The sequence below is a fragment of the Condylura cristata genome, unplaced genomic scaffold (assembly GCF_000260355.1).
Source record: "Condylura cristata isolate star-nosed mole 26May11 unplaced genomic scaffold, ConCri1.0 scaffold00012, whole genome shotgun sequence".
NCBI classification, from domain to species: domain Eukaryota; kingdom Metazoa; phylum Chordata; class Mammalia; order Eulipotyphla; family Talpidae; genus Condylura; species Condylura cristata.
In genome coordinates, this window is record NW_004567113.1 from 32,337,375 (window position 1) to 32,359,733 (window position 22,359).

The 22,359-nt window shown below is 41.2% G+C and overlaps 1 protein-coding gene across 1 annotated transcript in view; it reads right to left on the reverse strand.

Annotated features, from left to right (window-relative positions):
* Window positions 1-22,359, reverse strand: part of CWH43 (cell wall biogenesis 43 C-terminal homolog (S. cerevisiae)) — a 52,276-nt gene that overhangs the window by 24,071 nt on the left and 5,846 nt on the right. The window contains exons 3-10 of the mRNA XM_004681299.1: window positions 20,439-20,559; window positions 19,613-19,767; window positions 17,246-17,447; window positions 14,376-14,464; window positions 7,191-7,448; window positions 4,217-4,339; window positions 2,433-2,512; window positions 501-606 (exon numbers count right to left, since the gene is read on the reverse strand). Of these exons, the coding sequence (XP_004681356.1) occupies window positions 501-606; window positions 2,433-2,512; window positions 4,217-4,339; window positions 7,191-7,448; window positions 14,376-14,464; window positions 17,246-17,447; window positions 19,613-19,767; window positions 20,439-20,559 (1,134 nt within the window). The remainder of the gene's footprint in view (window positions 1-500; window positions 607-2,432; window positions 2,513-4,216; window positions 4,340-7,190; window positions 7,449-14,375; window positions 14,465-17,245; window positions 17,448-19,612; window positions 19,768-20,438; window positions 20,560-22,359) is intronic.

Below are 22,359 nucleotides of genomic sequence, written 5' to 3' on the forward strand. Positions count from 1 at the left end.
TCATCAGAAATAGCCAGAATAGCCAGTCCTTAGGTATTGTGTCACACTCAAGTAGGTGTCTGAGCACCAAACACCCACAGGCTATGGGTGTAGAAACCCATATACTCCTACAAAGAGGACCACTCAGGACACAGAAGCAAAATCAGGCCTTGAAAGCCACTTACATCTCAAGAGAACATCACTTTCACCCATTCTGCCTTTTTATCTGACATCTTTCTGCTTCCCAACAGGGAGTCCCAAATGACAAGTGTCAGCAGCAGGGGCCTCTCTAAGAGCAAAGGCATGACGAGAATCCCCAGCATGAGACTTTGTTCAGAATCAACGGAATTAATTGCTCTCCAAGACAGATGCAGTGGCGGAAGCTTAACTCTCGGTAGCTGCCCGCCAAACGCAGCCTTCTTAGTTCATGAGCCAGCGAGGCCCTTTCCTGTTACTGATGATCTTACACAAAATAAAAGCAGTAATTATAAAAGTCTAGGACTAATTGCTGCAAGATGTACCTGTTTGATTGAGCAGTTGTGCTGATCCTTCTAGATTAGACCATCCGTCATTGTCATAGCCAAACCTGAAAGGCCAGATGGCAGCAGAGACCTCTCTGGTTGGTGCCTAAGAGATTATTTGAATCATAATTTAGCATGACTTTGAACAATAGCACTTGCCCTGGCCCTGTTTTCTCCACTTTCTTTGTCAAAATTCATACTTCAGCAAAATAATTTCCTTAGACATTTGCCCACATTTAATTTACAAAAATAAGAAGACGTAGCAAACTGTGTGATATTCTCACAATAATTCTGTGATCTTCTAGTTTAACCTAGTCAATCCTATGCAATTTGTCCACCTCAAATGACTAGCTACCGATCTATAGCAGGATTACCTTTTTTTTTTTTTTTTAATTTATTTATTTGTACAGAACTGGGGTACAGGCCAGAGGTACAGGGGCGGTGAGAAGATTCACCAGAGAGAGTGGGGAGCAGAACAGGCCGACTGAGGAGGAAGTACACTGCTGAGGGGAGCAGCGGGCGGGTCAGGAGAGGTCTGCTGCACCATAGGGGTCACCTACCTGGCTGGGGGTCGAACTCATGCTGAAGCTGCTGCAGTTAGCTTCGTAGTGCTGTGTTTTAACCCGCTGTGCCACCATGGAGGGCCCGGGATTACCTTACTTATGAAAGAGTATGGCTGGATTAAGGCAAATTCATCACCACAACTGAAATAACAACTGAACTGGACCTTACAAGGTCAGAAGGAAGAAGGCTAAGCAGCAGTCCTTTATGCAGGAGGGCTACTGCTTGGCATGGACAGTTCAATGTGCATGTTCCGCCAGCAGGAAGCTGGGCATTTCAATTTATATTCCAAAGATTATTTGGTTCAGTTTACAAAGCTGCTCCTTTTGAAGCCCTGGCTGACCTTCTGTATCCTCTTCTGACTGGTGTTATGTTGCAACAATAACAGAAAAGGGCAAAAGTCCATGTGATGAACTGCACTTGTTAAGAAACAGTTGCTGTTTTCTGACTGTGTGTCAAGCACTCTGTGAGGTACTGGGAGCATAAGATCAAACAAAAGAAGCACCGTCTCTATTGTCAGTGTAGTATAGGTTTATTTATTTGGTATAAAAATTTAGTCTGGTGGCGCAGTGGGTGAAAGCACAGCACTAAGAAGCTAAAGCCACCTCCGCATGAGTTTGATCCCCGCCTGCCCCGGAGGTGACCCACATGGCGCGGCAGACCTCTCCTGACCCGCCTGCTGCTCCCCTCAGCAGTGTACTTCGTCGATCTGCCTGTTCTGCTCCCCACTCTGTCTCTGGTGAAGCCTCTCACCGCCCCTGAGCCTCTGGCCCATACCCCAGTTCTGTATGCACAAATAAATAAATCTTAAAAAAAAATTTTTTTTGGTGAAGCATGACATTGCATGACTTCCTCTTGCCTCTGCCTGCCTTTTCACAAGAGAAGGGCCAATAAAACATTTAAAACGTTGGCAGCAAGAATGAACAAGGAAATGATACGGAACTTCCAGGGCCCACCAGGGCACAAGTGACATATGATTTACAAAGTCAAGAATTATCTGTAAGATTTTTCTTAAATCAAAGAAGTTCGCATTGATGCCTTGGCAGCATCCAACGAACAGTACAAAGAAGCCCAGTGAAAATTAATTCTCTATGTTATAGTCAGATATGGTGAATTATGGAATGGCAAAAAATAACTCCATGCAACAAATCACAAGCAAATTGTTTCTAGTATATGGATCTCTTCCACACCAAGAACTCAACTTCATAAAATAATTCTACCATATGCATCAGCTTGTAACCTGCAGGTTAAGGAAATGGGATCCAGGAACCTGGAGTAGTTAGATCCAGGTCAATCATGATGGTGAGCTGTGCAAGGCATGTATGTATATTTATCATACACAATTCTATATCAAAAATTTGAATTACTTACCCCTTTGCCCAGTTTCCTCTCATAGGTTTTATGCCGTAGTCCTAATCCCAATAAGCCCACTCCAACAAGCAACCACAAAACTAAACAGAAAGAAGAGATGCTTGTTAAAAAAAAGTGTCAGAAAACTGTGTGGAGGTTCCTCAAACTGCTAAAAGTGGAGCTTCCACATGACCCAGCAATCCCACTCCTAGGTATCTACCAAAGGACACAAAAACACTGATTGAAAAAGATACCTGCACCCCCATGTTTATTGCTGCTTTATTTACAATGGGAAAGACATGACATCAACTGAAATGCCCAAAAGTAGATGACTGGATTAAAACGATGTACATATACACGATGGAATATTACTCAGCAATCAAAAAAGATAAAGTCATGCCTTTTGCAGCAACATGAATGGAGCTGGAAGGGATCGTGCTTAGTGAAATAAGCCAGAAAGAAAAAGAAAAATACCGGATGGTTTCACTCATAGCGGGAGTGTAAAGGACCAGGGGGGAAAATAATAATAATAATGACAGCTATATACCAGAGACATTTTAAGGGGGTGGAGTGGGGAATGGGATCAAAAATGGGGGCAGGAGGGAAATGCACTGGACTATGGTGATGGCACACGGGTGATTTGGTGATGGGAAGCCCAAATGGGGACTACAACTGAGATGGAAAAAGGCACAAAATGATGTAAAAATTATCCATTATTTTATTTTTTTAAAGTTTGTCATTAAAAAATGTCATCTATCCCACCCCCCACTCCACCCCCAAAAAGTGTCTCTGGCATATAGCTGTTCTTCATTATCATTATTTTCTCACCTGTTCCGTTATATTCCTGCTATGAGAGAAACCATCTGGTATTTTTCCTTTTCTTTCTGGCTTATTTCACTAAGCATGATCTTTCCCAGCTCCATCCATGTTGCTGCAAAAGGCATGAGTTTATTTTTTGTTGAGTAATATTCCATTGTGTATATGTACCACATCTTTTTAATCCAGTCATCTACTTTTGGGCATTTGGGTTGATTCCATGTCTTTCCAGTTATGAATAAATCAGCAATAAACATGCAGGTATCTTTTTGAATCAGTGTTTTGTGAATATTTCTTAATAATATTATATTGATATTTATTTTCTAACCTCATTCTTAATTTTTGGACGGTATTTTATTTCTTTTTTTATTTGATAAATACATTTTTTACATTATTCTTCAATTTGTACATTTTTCATTTCAGCTGCAATCCCTGTGGGCTTTCCACCACCACTTTACCCGCGTGCCATCACCATAGTCCCATGTGCTCTTCCCTCCCCAGTTTTGATCTTGTCCCCTTTCCTCCCCCATAGAATGTCTCTGGTTTATAGTTGTTAGTTGATGTTCAATTTTACTTTACTAAAATTACTATATATCCACATATTTCCCCCCGATACCTTACACTCCTACTATGAGTTAAGCTATCCAGTATCATTATTGATAATATAGAATGCATGATTATAATATTATTGATAATTATAATAGCTGAAATTAGAAGAAATGAAAAGGATAAACAGCAGATTGGAATAAAACATTTTGGAAATTCTGCTTGTTGAATCATCTATGTTAGAAGTGAAACACAACTTAGAGTATTTATGGTTGAAAATGACAAAATATCAGAGATTTGCTTTCAAATATTTCAGCATTAACATTGTTAACAATGTTGGCAAATGTTACTAATTGTTGAAACTCTGTCAAGGGTACATATATACTTGATAATTTATATTTATCATAAAACACTTTTTTAAAAGAAAGCATAACTACACTTACAAATTTTCATGTATTTTTCACTTCTTCTGAAAAGCACTTTAGGACTGTTTTTTGTTTGAAGAAACTCTAGGCTTCTCTTAGGACTAAACAGCATATTCAGTCCAATAATTAGCATCACTGTCCCTGTTAAAAGAAGATATATATATCATTTTTTTTTACTCCAAAAATCATTCCAAGACTAAATTCCCAAAATCAATATGGCAGGTAAAGGGGCCTCCCTGGTGGTGCAAGGGATTAAGTCTCAGCACTATCAAGCTGTCCGCAGCCACTGCAGCACGAGTTCAATCCCTGGCCAGGAACTGACCCACATGGCGCAGCAGACCTCTCCTGTCTCACCCTCTACAGTGTATTTCAGTAGATCTGCTTTGTTCTATTCCCCACTGTCTCTGATGAATCCTCTTACCCCCAACACCTCTGGCTCACACACCAGCTCTCGTTGCATAAATAAATAAAATACATCTTTAAAAATAATTGCAGATAAATGGGTACACCCTGAGAAAAATCAGTGGTTAAGTTCATTTATGTCAGTACTGAAGCAATTACAGCAGTAACACTTCAATAATGGCACGATCATAAGAAATCAACTTAGGTTCTACACTTTAAGTGAGAGGATGCCTGCATTTTCCAGATAAGGGATTAAAAAAAAAAAACACTCCTGAGTGTTTCTTACTTGTTAGCCTGCAAACTGTGTATGTCTTTGAGTGTGGATTGGGCAAGGAAGTGTGGATGCACAAGAAAGGAGCCTTTCAACTGTCTTAGGGACGTAATCAGTTCCGGTGAAAAGATCTCCAGTGCCCCACGTTGAGAAGGAGGAGATGTAGGTTCCTACAGTGTTAGTGTTAGTGTTTGTGTTAATGTTTCTGTCCTGAGGTGTGTGCTAGGGCTCCATCTGTACCAATAATACAAGTTTAGCTCAGGTGGGATGCAGTATCATATAGATTACAAGTTAAGTTTACATATTTCTGAAATCATAGGTAGCAAGAATGGAAAAGGAGGTGTAATTGAATAATATGTAAATGTGCAAATGTCAAGGAAATGTTAAGCTTAAGTGGAAGGCTAGCTAAAAATGTTATGTGCAATTTCCAGGAACTAGCAGGAAAAACCTAGACAATTAATTTATAGTTTCTTGTTTCATACAGGTTCTTTTCAATTGTATTATAGTGACTCTGAACATCACCAACATTACTTTGTTGTTGTGCCTTACAATATAATATCACAGTAAAACAAACCCCATAGGTAGTAGGAAGGGACTCCAAAAGCATATTATTCTTAACATTCTAAAGAAATAAACTCACTCCTGAGAATGACTCTTACTTTCTCCACATGGCAGATCCCTAAGGAAACTGGAGTAAGAAAAAAAGCAGGCTATTGAGCAGGTAGACAGACAGAGTAGGCACACCTGAAAGAAACCAGAAGAAACCCAAAGTTTGCAAAGTCCAGATCACCACAGAGGAGATAAAATAAGATATCTCTCTGGTATATTGAGAACTTGGCTGTTTTCCAGAAAGAGCAAAGGTTGTCTTAAAATCTTTCACGTAATTTAGAATATACCTTCCAAATCTTTCTGTTCTGACACAGGCCTGGCTTATGGGTGGAGGGGTGATGCTTATGTGGAAATGTAAGACAACTTGGGCAGATAGCAAGACACAGGGGAAGTGAAGGAATAAGATACAAGCCTGTGTCCCTTTCTCCTTCATTGTTCTAACAGGGAAGTCAGGAAAGGCTGATTTAGAATGAGATTGACAGCATCATTACCAAGCTTATGCAGGAGGGGCTCAGTTTTTGAATTTGTATTTGAAAGGAGAGAGTAACTCCAGAAGGCTGAAGTCCTTGGGAATAGAGTTGGGCCAGTGCTCATCTCAGTTGTAGTTCCACTTCTTCAACAAATGCCTATCAATAACTCATTTGTCAATACTAGGCCCTGGGCCTAGAGATAAGGGTAGATGAATAAATAGAATGACCCCTGTTCTCAAAATTCTTAGACATTTGAAGGAAAATATGACAGATTATTACAACATGTGTGACATAGCTGTCTTTCTGGCTACACAATGGAATATTACTCAGTGATCAAAAAAGATAAGCTCATGCCTTTTGCAGCCACATGGATAGAGCTGGAAGGGATCATGCTTAGTGTCTCTTTATTTTTCAAAGAAGCTTTTGACACTTTCTATGTAAGCTAAAGCAATTAGCAAAAAATTTGATTTGCATGTACCTGGAATACATCAGTAATTTCACTATTGCCATAGAACAGTTTTTGAACTATTAAAGTGAGCTAATTTTATGAAATTTTAATTTTGCAACATAAATCCATAACCACTGAAGTAGAAAATATATTTATCCTGTGATTTGGAAATGTATCATTTTGCTGTGATTCATATATACAAACTATTAGGCAAAAATATGGTAAATAAGGTGATGGAAGTGGGGTGACATACACTCATGCTGAGGTGGGAAACTGTACATCTGAAACCTACACATGTGTTATTAACTGATGTTATCTCAAGAAAAAGAAATAAAAAACACATTTCTAGTAACCTTTAAAAAAGATCTTCTGGCAGGAAAAATCACATAAGGTAAATAAATTTAGAGGGCCCTCTCCCATCATAATTCCTATATTTATATTTATAAGCTTATCATTAAAATAGCGACATGAGCATATGACCAGACTTTTCCTCTATGTATCTTGTATACAAGTGTTGTTATACTTGTTACGTATTAAATCTGTTTTTCCACAACCAATTTACTTTAAAGACCTTTGTAGCAATAAATACTATTGAAATGCACTAATGAATTTAGACATTTGTTGTAAGTAGTAATTTAGATATTCCTCCAATTGTTTTTTTCTTGCTAAAAAGTTGATTTCAATAAGAAAGTGAAGATCATCCTATCTGTCTTGTGGTGTGCTAAATCCTACTTACTTCGGAAGGGTATTTCCCTCTAGTTACTTTAATCCAGACTTTTCCCATGCACTCACCCAAAAGCACATCAGATCTTTCTCTAGCATAGACGCCGCCTGGGACAAATTTAAAAGCCGTACACCACGCACAGAAAAATATTTCCAGGATATAAAACACCATGGCAACGGTCATGGTTTTCCCAGGGTTAGACCCTGAACTAATAAGATGTCCGAGCACCTCAGGCCACATGGATGCTGTGAAGAGCGCTAGCACACAGCCGGACACTGCGGCTGCCCACCTGGACAGGTAGAGGAGACCTGCAGCTGAAGCTGCACCTGTTTGAGAGAAGAAAAGGAAAAGCATAAGACAGATTAACAGTAATAGACTCCACCACTTTCTTGAAAAAATAAAAAAACTTGGCCCCTCCCTGGTGGCACAGCAGGTTAAAAGCACAGCACTAAGAAGCTAACGCCACTTCAGCATAGTTTGATCCCCACCCAGAAGGTGACCACATGGTGTGGCAGACCTCTCCTGACCCGCCCGCTGTTCCCCTCAGCAGTGTACTTCATAGATCTGCATGTTCTGCTCCCCACTCTGTCTCTGGTGAACCCTCTCACCACACCTGCAGCTCTAGCCTGCACAGTTCTGTGTGCATAAATAAAAAGCATTTTTTTAAAAAAAGCAACTTATAGATGACTGACTTCTAACCACTTATACTGCCCAATTTCCAGACTGATGAGAAACTGAATTCCAGCAATTAACAGGACCTGCTCAAGGTCTCAGAGCTGGTTACTTGCACAACTGGAGTCAGAATGCAGGTCCAGTTAACCTCAGTCCAAACTACTTCTTCAGGAAAGGCAAGGGTGAGGAAGCGATTTTATTTGTTAAGGTCCCAAGAACAATAAAAACAGAAACATCTCGAGCTATAAGACCAAAAGTATGACATTTAATTTTTCCAGTTGGAGGCAGGATGTAGCAGACATGTTGAATCAATGTGGTTTCAAGAACATCTTTGTTAAGAGGCTTTCTAAGAGAATTTCCATCCATTTAAATGCTGCCCATTTTCCTACAGTATAGAAGTGGATTTTCCCAGTTTTAATCTCAAAAGAAGATATGGGGCTTTCCTTGGTGGCACAGGGGGTTAAAGCACCACAGTATGAAGCTCTCCAAAGCCACTGCTGCACGAGTTCGATCCCCAGGCCAGGGAGCTGACCCACATGGTGTGGCAGACCTCTTCTGACCCGCCTGCTGCTGCCCTCAGCAGTGTACTTTGTCAATCTGCCTGTTCTGCTCCCCACTCTGTCTCCAGTGAATCCTCCCACCCCCTGCACTCTGGCCTGTACCCCAGTTCTGTAAGCATAAATAAATAAATCTTTAAAAAAAGAAGAAGAAGAAGCTAAGACTGAAATAATATTAGAAATCCCATTGCCTTAGCAAGTTTACAGTCAGTTCTTTGGTTATCAGCAGCCTGTGGAGGCAGCGGGGGGTTCTATGCAATGTGACTGGCACTTTACAATACTTGTTAATTTGTTGAGTCAACCCTGAAGGAACATTACTCTCCATTCCTGTGAAATGAACAGAGAGACAGCACATCACGTCTTACAGCCTGATTTTCTAAGTATCAGGAGTCATCAGTATATCATTTTTTCCATCTGATATATTTTTTAGATCTTTCAATCAATGTAACCCACCCTTAAGGGTGTCTACAGCAGACGCCTCATTGCTTGGGGAAAGAACTCTAGAAACAGAGGAGTGGGGTACAGGCAGTGATCCAGCCAGCTCACAACCATCCATGAATTCCATTTATGCCACCACAGGGCAATGCCATGGGACTGTCTATCTTCCCGCCCCCAACCCCATTTCAAAGAGAATATCAATCAGATGGACAAGAGGACCCATCTGGAGTCCTCTGTAACCCAAGTTGCTTAGCTCAATGTAAGACCTTAAATAATTAGATCTGACAATGGTTATTTTAATAATGTAAACATTGAAAATACAGGACTGAAAAAGTGGATAAATACACCACAGAAGCAGCCATTTTCCTTTTGTAGGCCATTTATAAAGTGTTCATCAATAAGAGGAGGAATTTCTTTGTCAATCGATCTCTTAATATATCTCTGATTACTTCCTTAAAATGGGTTCTTAGGCCCTCCCTGGTGGCGCAGCGGGTTAAAGCACTGCACTGAGAAGCTAAAGCCACTTCCGCATGAGTTCGATTCCCGCCTGCCCCGGAGGAGACCACATGGCGTGGCAGACCTCTCCTGACCCGCCCACTGCTCCCCTCAGCAGTGTACTTCGTTGATCTGCCTGTTCTGCTCCCCACTCTGTCTCTGGTGAAGTCTCTCACTGCCCCTAAGTCTCTGGCCTGTACCCCAGTTCTGTATGTACAAATAAATAAATCTTTAAAAAAAAAAAATGGGTTCTTAGAAGCACAACTATGGTAGCAAGAGATAAAAGCATTTTAAAGATTTATCACTTATGGTCAACTGCTTTCCTGAAAAGTTATACAACCAAGCCTTTATTTCCTCCAAAACCTGGCCAAAAATCTCACTTGATGAAGCCTACCAGAGATTATTTTGTTCCAGAAATCTTTTGCAAAACTCTGTGGTAACTAGAGTTCTACAGTCAGATTTCTAGGGTTTGCTTGGTTTAATATCTCTGTTCCCTTGTTTTATCTATATTCTACATATGAGTGTAATACTCTGGTATTTGTCTTTCGCCTTCTGATGTTGCTTAGCATAACCCCCTCCAGGTCCATCCATGTTGTCACAAATGGCAAAATCTTATCATTTGTAATAGTTGAGCAGTATTCCATTGTGTATATGAACCACATCTTTTTTTTTTAAGATTTATTTATCTATGCATACAGAACTGGGGTACAAGCCAGAGGTGCAGGAGCGGTGAGACAGAGTGGGGAGCAGAACAGGCAGATCAACGAAGTACACTGCTGAGGGGAGCAGCGGGCGGGTCAGGAGAGGTCTGCTGCACATGTGGATCACCTCTGGGGCTGGGGATCGAACTTGCACTGAAGCGGCTGCAGCCAGCCTGAGTGCCGCCTCCTAACCCGTTGTGCCCGAGGAAGGGCCCTGTACTGCATCTTAATCCATTCACCTGTCCTTGGCTCTTGGGTTGTTTCCATAACGTGGCTACTGTAAATTGTTCTACAATGAACATAAGACTGCATACAGTCCTTCAAATTTTGTTTTTGCATCTTTCAGGTAGATGCCTCAAAGTTGGGTTGCTAGATCCTTAGCTAGATCTAATTTTTAAGAAACATCCAAACTGCTTTGCAGAGAGGCTGGACCAATTTTCATTCTTAACAGCAGCGTACAATATTCCGTTTTCTCTTCACTCTCACCAATACTTGGTTTTGGTCTTTTTTAGGTGGGCTAGTGTCATAGGAATGAGGCGGTAATTGTTTTTAATTTTTAAGTAGGCTATTTACTTTAAAATCAACTAAAAGTATATTTTAAAATCTGTTATATTTTTGAGTTTATGGACACCTAATTTTTGACAAAGGAGCAAAGAAGATACAATGGAACAAAGAAAATTTGTTCAGCAAGTGGTGCTGGGAAAACTGGGAAGCTACATGCAAAAAAATGAAACTAGATCACTGCCTCACTCCAGTCACAAAAATCAACTCGAAGTGGATTAAAGACCTAGACATAAGAACGGAAAGCATAAAATACCTAGAAGCAAAGATGGGTCAAACACTACACGACATACACTTCAGCGACATCTTTAAAGACAGAGCACCCAACGCCACAATAGTGAAGGCAAAGATAAATAGATGGGACTACATCAAGTTAAAGAGCTTCTGTACAGCAAAAGAAACATTACTAAAAACAAACAGAAAGATCACTAATTGGGAAAACATTTTCTCACACAAAAGTAGCGATAAAGGACTGATCACAAAAATATACGGAGAACTGATGAAACTCAACAAAAATAAAGTAAACAACCCCATCAAAAAATGGGCAGTAGAGCTAAAAAGACACTTCTCCAAAGAGGAAATGCAGATGGCCAACAGGCATATGAAAAAATGTTCAACATCACTCGTGATAAGGGAGATGCAAATTAAAACCACAATGAGATACCACCTCACCCCAGTGAGAATGGCACATCTTCAAACAACTAGCAACAACAAATGTTGGTGAGGATGTGGAGAAAAAGGAACTCTCCTGCACTGCTGGTGGGAATGCAAACTAGTACAACCACTATGGAAAACTGTCTGGAGGTTCCTTAAGCTGCTAAACATGGAGCTTCCCTACGACCCAGCAATCCCACTCCTAGGTATCTATCCAAAAGACACAAAAACACTGATTGAAAAAGATACCTGTACCCCCATGTTTATTGCTGCTTTATTTACAATTGGAAAAACATGGAAGCAGCGCAAATGCCCAAAAGTAGATGACTGGATAAAAAAGATGTGGTACATATATACAATGGAACCAAAAAAGAGAAACACATGTCTTTTGCAGCATCTTGGATGAAGCTGGAAAAAATCATGCTTAGTGAGATAAGCCAGAAAGAGAAAGAAAAATACCGGATGGTTTCACTCATAGCAGGAGTATAATGGACCAGGCGAGAAAATAACAAAAATAATGAACAACCATATACCAGAGACATTCTGTGGGGGTGGAGTGGGGAATGGGATCAAAAATGGGGGAGGGGGAAGGGAGGGAAATGCACGGGACTAGGGTGGTGGCACAGGGGTGATCTGGTGATGGGAAACCCGCGGGGATTACAATCGAGATGGAAAAAAAAATGTGCAAAATGATGTAAAAATAAACTTTGTAATAAAAAAATAAAAAAAAGTTTAACTCAAAAAAAAAACTGTTATATTTTTAAAATCCAAAATTTAAAAAATAGAGTCCCTCTAACCCATCAACCCATAGGTTCCCTCACTGAAGTCAACCAAGGTTAGCCTTTTGTTTGCATCCTTCCAGGACAATCTATGCACAGAAAGCAAATATCGGCATGTGTGCATTTCCCTCCCTTTTGGAATATCAGTGGTGACATGACACACGTTATTATCACTGTAACTTTCACTTAACTGTCTCATCTTAACTGTATTTTGCTCATCTGAGATAGAGTCCTTCAAAATAACATCACCAAATCTTTTCTTCATCTAAGATATCAAGGAAAAATTATCAGTAAATGAATATACCAGTATGTCTAATAACTAATATATAATGTTAGGAGATCCAATTGTATCACACAGTATAGGATACTTGGATCCAGTCAATAGATTTAGTACAGCTATGTCTTTTTAAATACAACTTTGGTGTTACTAACTGAATTGCACTCAAAATGTAAAGCTCCTGTATGCCTGAGTTTATGAAATTCTATTGGTCACTGCCCAAATTAATTCATGCTGAGATCCAGCTGAGACAGCAAACTAACTGTACCCCCCCAAAAAATCTCTTTTTCTACTTTCTTCTTGATGACATGGTTTCCAGAGATGAAGCTCAGTGACACATGGACCCCACCCTTAGATAATGAAGTTACTTCGGGTGCTGAGCTAGGACTCTGTTTTTTCTCGACTGCAAATAGCCTATTAGAAGCCTTAAATCCACTTGTCTCTGGGGTCTATTAAAATACTATTTAACGGGCCCTCCCTGGTGGCGCAGTGGGTTGAAGCACAGCACTGAGAATCTAAAGCCGCTTCTGCATGAGTTTGATTCCCGCCTGCCCCGGAGGTGACCACATGGTGTGGCAGACCTCTCCTGACCCGCCCGCTGCTCCCCTCAGCAGTGTACTTCGTCGATCTGCCTTTTCTGCTCCCCACTCTGTCTCTGGTGAAGCCTTTCACCGCCCCTGAGCCTCTGGCCTGTCCCCAGTTCTGTATGCACAAATAAATAAATCTTTTTAAAAAAATACTATTTAACACTTCAGATAGACAGCTACAATACATTAGATTTCACTTTACAGGCAATGACCTTATCTGGGAAGATACGTACAAGGGTAACATCGAAATTTCACTTCTTTTCTGTCCTTTAACAGTTTATGTTTGTGCGGACCTTAGCTTTCCCATGTTGAAAATGAAACTGCGAATTATTAGCCAGCAAGCACTTGGCTTATATATTCCATAAAAAAGGGTGTGATACAAATCCTGAATAAACTTTCAATGTTCTGAAACTTATCCCGGTTGTAACCTCAGCATTAACAAATTTATCTTGCTGTGAGGAACTCATGAGGCATCTCTCTAATGAAAAAAAAAAAAAGTCACTCCTATATTCACACAAACTTCCAAAGACCCCATATGAATGTCAGGTGGAAAATACACTATCAGTCAAGCACCTGCTTTCAATGGTTGACTCATTTGGCCCCAGGGGGATGAGGATGTGGTCAACCCCACTAACTGAACAGCCTCCATGCAAGGGTGATGGCGTGAAGGGTGTGCAAAAATTTCTTATGATGCTATTCAACCCACATCTCCTATCACCAATACACATCGTTCCACAACCCACACACAACAGTTAGCGTGACACTGAGTCGCCTGCTTAACTAATAAGTATAAGAATATCTTCCCACAGAAACCAAGCAGTATCTGTTCTGTCACAGAGTTGAGGATTTTTTTTTTCACACTGAAATTGACTCTAACCATTTCTACCGTTTAAGGGGAACGGAGAAAATGGCTTAATTCAGTCATATGAAAATAGGGAGATTGCTCCTGAACTCAGATAGACTTCAACAGTATTCTGCGTTCCTAAAGGGAGTGACTAGAAGGACATGGTCAACACCTTTAAATAAGCAAACATGAACCCCAAAGCTGGATACAGAAGTGAGGAACTAAACTGTAAACTGTTACATGTCAAAGAGGAAAGGACATTGAGTTTCACTGGAAATGTTCGGTCCCAAAGGAAGGCATTCTTGAAAACCAGAGAGGCAAAGAGCCTGGGAGAAAGGAAGTCTGTCAGTGCAGGCTGTATTACCCTCCCTCTCCTCAGGCCTTCAGTAAAATCACTACTGGCATTCATGCCTCGTTTGGGAGATGGGAGAGGTTGGCCAACACAGGACAGGAGAAGACAGCTATAAAAGGACAGGGAAGGTAAAGTAGGAAGAGACAGAAGCCAGGAGGCACTGGTAGCCATAGTGGCACTGAGTTATATTGCTGAAGCTTATTGTAATAACCCAGTTGGTAACAGCAAATGTTTGGACAGCTGCTTCAGTCATCTACTGCTCACCAAGTACACATGTTTGTGGGTAAATTGGACAACAAGGCTGAATGATTGGTACATCTAGTAAACTCCACATACCTGTAGCCCACCAGATTAAACTGGAACCAGGAAACCAGGAACAAGTGGAAAGCATCAGTCCACTTGCTAAGCCAAGCAGAATTGCACCTCTGTAAAAAGAGAATGTGCTGTAAGATTTTCTGCCATTATTAATATGTCATTGCCCCAAGAAATATATATCTCCTACTTGTAAGTACCTCTAAGAAACAATGGGAGTGTTAAATAAGCAGTGAGATAAAGAAAGTCCATTGAGAACTAATGTTACATACATTCACAAGATGGAAGCAATAGCAACTCTGATATGAAATTGCTAAGGAGAAAGAAGTGACAGGCCCAAAATGGAGTTGCTATTGCTAAGTTCAGCAAGACTTAATACCTAATTTAACTATGGTTTCAAACCCACCCCCCGCCCCCTGCCAGCCCCAAGGAATGTAGTCTTAACTGGTCAGTGTGAAACTTTCTGGTCAGGACCAATGAGGTTATCTTTTCCATTCCCCAAAGGAAGATGAGATAACCTGCCACACAGGCATTACCTCTTCTCCGCAGGTCCCACAGGTAGGTTCCCTAAGCCTAAAGTATTTTCTTTTCATTAATGACTTCCTGGTGTCACCTTTGCACACCTTCTTGTGGCCCCGTGGAATGCCCTTCTGCTTGCTAGGAGAGACGCACCCGATTCGTGGATCACTTGATAATGTCAGTTAGATCTTTACATTTACTTGGTTGGATTTTTGTTTTTAAGAAAAGAAATTGTACCTGTAGTTCTTTCATGGTCAATATAGATAAGAAATGAGTTTTCTCAGACTATGATTTAAATTATAGTCCACAGATTCCAGGTGACATTTTAAAGGAACTGGCCAAAAACAAGAGAAGGAGTCATTGGAAATAGCTTCTACTTGACTTATCTCTCGTCTTTCTTTTTCTACCTCAATACTTTTCTTATCTACAATCTCTGCCTTCCTGGGATGTGGGTCTACTTGATCAATAATTGATAATTTTTTTAAACAACTACAAACTATTTCATTCTTTGGCTACTTTGGCAAAAACTGGGAAGTGGAAGAAAATAAAATTTAATTATACCTCTTGGGAAATTCTAGCTCCAATATGGCACTCAATTAAATAGGTTTGTAGAAATGAAGCTAAAAACAGAACCTACAACCTACCAGGCACTGTTTCAAGATTTTTTTCTCCAGACCGTTTCTGCATTTGGGTTATAGGCATTTGGTAGGATGAGCTGAGTGTGTCCTGATGCGAGAAACTGGGTTGGCATGTCTTACTAACTCGTTTGACCCTCACAAGTTTGTAAGGTCTGAAGAGAGACCTTTAGGAGGAAATAGTGAGAGCCTGGAGCAAAGAGGGTCAGCCATGAAGGTAAACATGGCTGAGAAAAGAGAGGAAGAGATCACATGAGAAAAGTCAGAGTTGACTGGCTTAAATGCCCGATAGGATGCCCCAAATTGAGGAAGACTCTTGATTTCTGGTTTGGGTGACAGAGTGAGTAGACAGAGTGAACCACACATGGAGAGAGAACATATCTGGGGACCAGAAACTGAGTCCAGACTGGGACATGCTGAGGCTGAAACACCATGGAATATGGCCGGAAATTTGCTTAGGAAAGACCCAGGAGGTTAGCTACATATTTCCGTGACAGAGGAATGTCAGCACTTAAGAAAAAAAGCAAATATTGAAGCCAACTGTTTCCAGGTTTCCCCAGTATTTCACATGCAAGAAAAGAGGTGGCAAGAACTAGATCAGAGTGAGGAACAAGCACAAGGATCTTACTGCTCAGGTTGCTAACTCCAGGGGTGGCCAATGTCTGGAACAATTCCCAGAGCACTGGAGCATTCAGGGACCTCCTTGGACTCCCTCCTTTAAAGAAAATAGAGATCTGGGCCCTCCCTGGTGGCGTAGCAGGTTAAAGCACAGCACAAAGAAGCTTAAGCCACTTCCACATGAGTTAGATCCCCACCTGCCCCGGAGGTGACCATATGGCCCGGCAGACCTCTCCTGACACGCCCGCTGCTCTCCTCAGCAGTGTACTTCCTCAATCTGCCTGTTCTGCTCCCCGCTCTGTCTCTGGTGAATCCTCTCACCCTCCACATCTCTGGCCTGTACCCCAGTTCTGTACAAATAAATAATAATAAATAAATCTTTTAAAAAAAAAAGAGAGAGAGAGAGAGAGAGAGATCTATTTCTAGGCTGCCAACCCAGTTTCTCTCATCAGGACACACTCATCTCATCCAACCAATGCCTATAACCCTAATGCAGGACTGGTCTGGAGAAAATGACATGGAAGTCCACACCTTCTGTGCCACTCGGGATAGTTTTCCACGTGAGGGGGGAGAACAGACAGATCAACAAAGTACACTGCTGAAGGGAGCAGCGGGAGAGTCAGGACAGGTCTGTGGATCACCTCCAGGGCAGGGATCGAACTGGCAATGAAGCGGCTATGGCTAGCTTGCAGTGTTGCGTCCTAACCGGTGCTCCACCAGGGAGGGGCCACCATGTGAGGATTTCTGAGCGTGTCCTTGTAGGGGCTCCTGGGACCTTTCACTGAGCTGTGCACAAAGTCCTCCCTCATCTACTTTCTACCAGTTCTGCATGCTTCTAACTCCTTCATCTCCATGGAACAAAATAATTTCATACAACATTTCTGATGTCTAGGGCAGGTGGAATACGAAATAACTGGCTAGCACAGATCTACCTGCTAGACAAAGGAAATATTTTTCCTCCAACCATATTGGTCTATTTCTTTCTTACTCTTATATTTTCTTTTATGTATTTTTTGCATCATTCTTCATTTTTGTACATCTAGCTTGTAGTTCCAGTGGAATTCCTACCTACCACCAATTCACCTGTTTGCCATATTGGTCTGCTTCCAAACCCAAACTCACCCAAATGGATTAGGATCTGGTCCTGGGTAGGGATGCCCACTCACTGCCCATCTGGAGACAAGAGAGACCTCTCCAAAAATCCAGTGGGTGAGGAACACAAGATTGCCAAAGGCCGCTCCTACCAACAGCCAGTTCGATCTAGCAGTCTTCCCTTCAGTGTTGTCACCAGACTTTCCCCTCTCGGGATTATTGCACTCACCATCTAGAATAAGGATGGAAAGGGGAACTTATATAGAAATTTACCCTCCAACTTTAACAGACTGTAAGCAAGTAAAAAATGGGAGCTGGCTTAGAGCTTTGGAATGGAATGATGAGACAGGAAACCACAATTCAAAGGAGAAAATATTGAGAGCTAGTTGGTGGGAGAGGATACTTCAGGTGGACTAGATCAAGAAAGGTTTGGGAAAAACAGAACATTCTGGAATTTGACAAGCAAAAATGTAGAAAGCTATTTACTTCATATGAAATCAATGTTTAGGCAATTATATATGTAGGAAACACGAAAGGTTTGTTCAGGAAACAAATGCAGTTCAACTTGAGTGGAACAGTCCCAAGACACCAGGCTGCTTCCCCCCAAAAGAACACTTTCTCATCTAACCTTCTGTGTCCCCAAGATACCGACAGTGTGCTCACTGAGCAGTTATCTTCACAACAACTCTAGCAGGTCAGTCTATGATGAATCCTACTTTGCAGATTGGAAAACTAAGGCCAAGAGAGAACATGTAACTTGTCCAAGATAATACAGCTGGTGAAGAAAAACGAATTGGAGCTCGGTCTATTCCCGCACCCATGTACTTGCCAATACTGTGCCTCATGGGGTTATTTAACCATGAGGTTTCAGTCATTACATCCATGACTTTACGTAGAAAAATGTTACAACTGGAGAAAAGACGGGCAGGAGAGTTTTTTGTAGGAACAAAGAAACTGCGCACAGGATTTGTGACAGTGAGAGACCCGCGGCAAGAGAGGAGGAAGCCCCAGATCTGCCTGGCACCCGACTGCACCAAGAGGAAGATAGTCTGTCTTTCTGAAAGATAGCCAGTAAAGGAGTCAGAGGAAGGTGGAACAGAGCTGAAAGTAATGGGATGAGGGAGAAGCTGGTGAAGATAGAGGAGGCCAGGACCTGGTGGCTAAGCGGAGGGCCTTTAGCAAAGACACATCCAGTAAATCCCTCCAGATCCAGTAAATCTTCAATAAAGTGACAAAAATTGCCTGGTATAACCAGAGTCCCAGGGGAAGCTGGTGAGGAGTCTTGTGTTTTGTCAGTGGGGACACAGCCCCAGAACAGGAAGCGACTAACAACTGGGTCATATAAAATTAAAACAGAGGTGAGAAAGAACAAAACTCAAGTCAGGAAAAGTAAATGATACCCTGAAGTTCAGATCCTTATCAGGCTGTACCTGTGAAAACTGCTACCTGAGTTTCCACCTCTAAATGTTGGTGTTTTCTAAAACAAAACATATACTAGGGCACTAGACAGAGTTTCTAAAGGTTCTAACTAAGAATCATGTCACTTGACTAACTGATTTGCATGATTCCCCTTATTTTCCCTAACTTGATTTCATGCCAAAATTAGGGCCAGAGGGAGATTGTGTAAGTGCTTTGTTCACAGAGAGCCAAAAATCCTCTAAACTTCCATCCAATCTGGTGAGATTTCTCCTTGTATTTACAAAAGAACAGTGACTCACTGAGAGTCACACAATAAGCTAGGAGCAAGTTAATTAGACTCTAGTAACCTTCTCCCTTCTTTTCAGAAGGGTCTGGAGTTAGCCCATGCAGCAAACACCCAGGCTGGGTGTGGGCCTGGGAGAAAGTCAGCTCCAGAGAGCAGCAAGTAAATTAAAAGATGGTGTGAACATGCAAGCTTTCCTTTCAAGTTTCACATTTGGAGTTTAAGTATCTCAGACACATGGAATGGGAGAGGGCTTGGGGAAACCAATTAGTTTCCAACCCCGTGCTCACAAATTACTTACCATCGCGTTAGTGATATTCTGAGGTCATATGGAGTAGACAGATGAAGGACCCTAGAAGTTCCTGTCCTAGAAGTTCCTGTCCAGAGTGAACAAGGAGGAAGACAGAGTAGAAAGCCAGCTTGGCAGATGTGGCCTGGTCCTACTCTATCCCTCCTCAGTGATACAAGCCAGAGATGCCTTTTTTTCTCACCCTCTGTACTGGCAAGGCAAAGGTACCTTCTATTTGGTAACAGTTCCCTAGCTGCGCTTGTTACTGTGTCAGAAGGAAAAAAGATTGAAATGGACATGAAGTACAGAAGGGCTTTTTACAGTTTTCCAAGATGTCTTACATTCCAATAAAAAAGGTAAACTATGCAAGAGAGAAAATCCTTAAAGAAAGCGGACATACACTTACCTGTGCAGATGCGATCAAGTGTAGCAATGGTACCTAAGGTCAGTATCACCCTGTTGGACATCTGATAACTCCAGATTGGGTTTAATGACGTATACCATATTCGGAGAACAAGAAGAAGAATCTGTCCTAAAATGAAGCCCCAGATTCTAAGGTATCTGTAAGTACAAAAGCACTTTTAAGGCCTTCTTATGAGGTTTCATTATACTGTGTCCACATAGTGAATTTCACAGCATGATAGAATGAGTGAGTGTATGGAATAGTCTTGCTGGCAAGTGGCAATAATGGGCTTGACTTAGCCATTCTATAACCCATTACCTAGCCTACTTGTTATAATTCTTGAATTCTCAAAATGTGATTAAAATAGCAAGGGTTGGATCCTCCCTGCTGGCACAACAGGGTTAAAGCGCAGCACTATGAAGCTATCTGCAGCCACTGCAGCACAAATTCAACCCCCAGTCAGGAAGGTGACCCACATGGTGCAGCAGGCCTTTCTTGTCTTGGCCACTGCTCCCGTCAGCAGGGTATTTCAGTAGATCTGCCTGTTCTTCTCCCCCTTCTGTCTCTGGTGGTTCCTCTCACACCCCGCCCTCCACGCCTCCAGCCTGCACCCCAGTTCTTGTGTGCATAAATACATAGATCTTTAAAATAAAATAACAAGGATCAATGTCCTGGTTTTGTGAAGAGGTTGGGGGGCAAAACAAGGGCGGAGACTTCTAGAAGGCCAGTTGTAAGATGAATTTCATAACTTGGAATTTCTTGATCTCAACTTCTCTTTCATAACTGATTAAGCATGTTTGTGTATAGGCACATACGCTATGAGACATACCTTTGCAACCCACTTCCCGTCCACCAGGTCACAGCGTGTACTATCAGCGAGGAAGATACACCAAGTGCAAGGACCACTAGCCGAAGTTGGGCAGTTGAAGCCTGAAAGGAGGCTATGCCGCCTGCAAAAAATTAAGGTAGCCAAGCATTTCCAGCAATAATTGGCACTCAATGATCTACAGTTGATAGATGTCGTTTTTGTTTCTGAGTTTAAGCTCAGGAAGATGAGTTAAAATACAATAATAATGTGCATATATAAATCATTTTAAAATTTGCCATTGATCTCATTTGTGTCCTAAAATTCACCATGTGGAAGCAAGCATTCAAAGAGTTTTAATATATCCAGAAAGTTGTGCCACTATTACAATCAATTCCAGAATATTGTCATCAACCCAAGAAGAAATCCATACCTGTTAGTCATTCCTTCTATTTTTCCTCCCTTCCCATGCCCTGACAATCAGTGATCTAGATTTTTACTATTCTGGTTATTCATAGAAACGGAATCATGCAATATGTAGCCTTCTGTGGCTAGTTTCTTTCACTTCTATCATATTTTCTACATTCATCATGGTATAGTATCACGTATGTATATGTATACCATGTGTCAATACTTCATTCCTATTTATGTTTAAAAAACATTCCACCACATTTTGTTTATCCACACATCAGTTGATGGGCATTTGTGTTGTTTCTAATTTTTGGCTATTAAGAAAAATGCTACTTGGACAATTATGCCTAAGGTCTTGTATGAACATATGCTTTCATTCTGGGGGGACATATACCAAAGGCTAGACTTTTTAGGTTGTGTGATAACTATTTAAAAGTGCAATGAACTGCCAAACTATTTTCCAAAGTGGTTGCACCATTTTACATTCCCAAGCAATGTGTGAGGAATCCAGTTTCTCCCTACTCTTGCAACACTTGTTAATGTCTGTCTTTTGGGTGTAATAGTTTTAGTGGGTCAAAATCTTTAAGGTCACAAAAATCAACTAAATCAATGGGAGTATAAACTAGTTTAATGGTTCATTAACCTAAATATCTGAGGTGCCAGAGGTGAGACCATATAAAACACAGAACTCTGTAGTTATATAAGAATGCTTCAGGCCATCTGAAAAACCAAATTATTCCATCCCATAAGAACCATCAGAAGGGAGTTTGAAGGGAAAGCATGACTTACTTCAAACTCTGTTTGGCATCAGCGAACCTCATGGTCACTTGAAAAAGTGTTTGGTAGAAACTGACTTCTTCACCCTCAACTCTGTCACTTTCCCACCCACTCCCCTTTCTCACACATATATCCATCTCTACCCAAAGGAGAGGGCTTTCACAGAGGAAGGAGGTGGAAGGTGAACAAAAAGAGACATACCCAGTGCCACATCCACCCCAAGTATGCTTAAAATCACATTATTTACAGCTACCAGAGGTTACCAGGTCAGATGGGAAAGACTGTCACTAACTGTTCAGTTGGTGGTGTTGTGAGGTAAGACTGGCATAAATAATATTGAACAAAGGTAACAAAAATGATGATGAGATCACTTCCTCAAAAGTCAAATGGGAGTGTGACAGGAAAATGGAAGGCCCAGGCCATAGTAAGTCATAGGCGGGTAACACAAGCTGATAGCAGTTGGAGCCACTTACTGTATACTCAGTGCTGGGTAGTAAGCTTCATTTCTATCCATTCTAGAACAGAAAATTTCATGAAAAATGAATATATCTTTCCATCCTTATGGATTCCATCTGTGTAAAGGGTGCATTTTTCAGTGACATTCACCATGGTTCTTTCTGAATCCAGCTTTTTAAAAACCAGAGCTCTATATTTTTATGGGAGCCACAGAGTTCTTTGTATTCACCATGTTCTGCCTTCTTCAGGGACTGACACACAGAAAAGCAGAAGGCAACTCCTAAGTCATTCCTGTCACTGT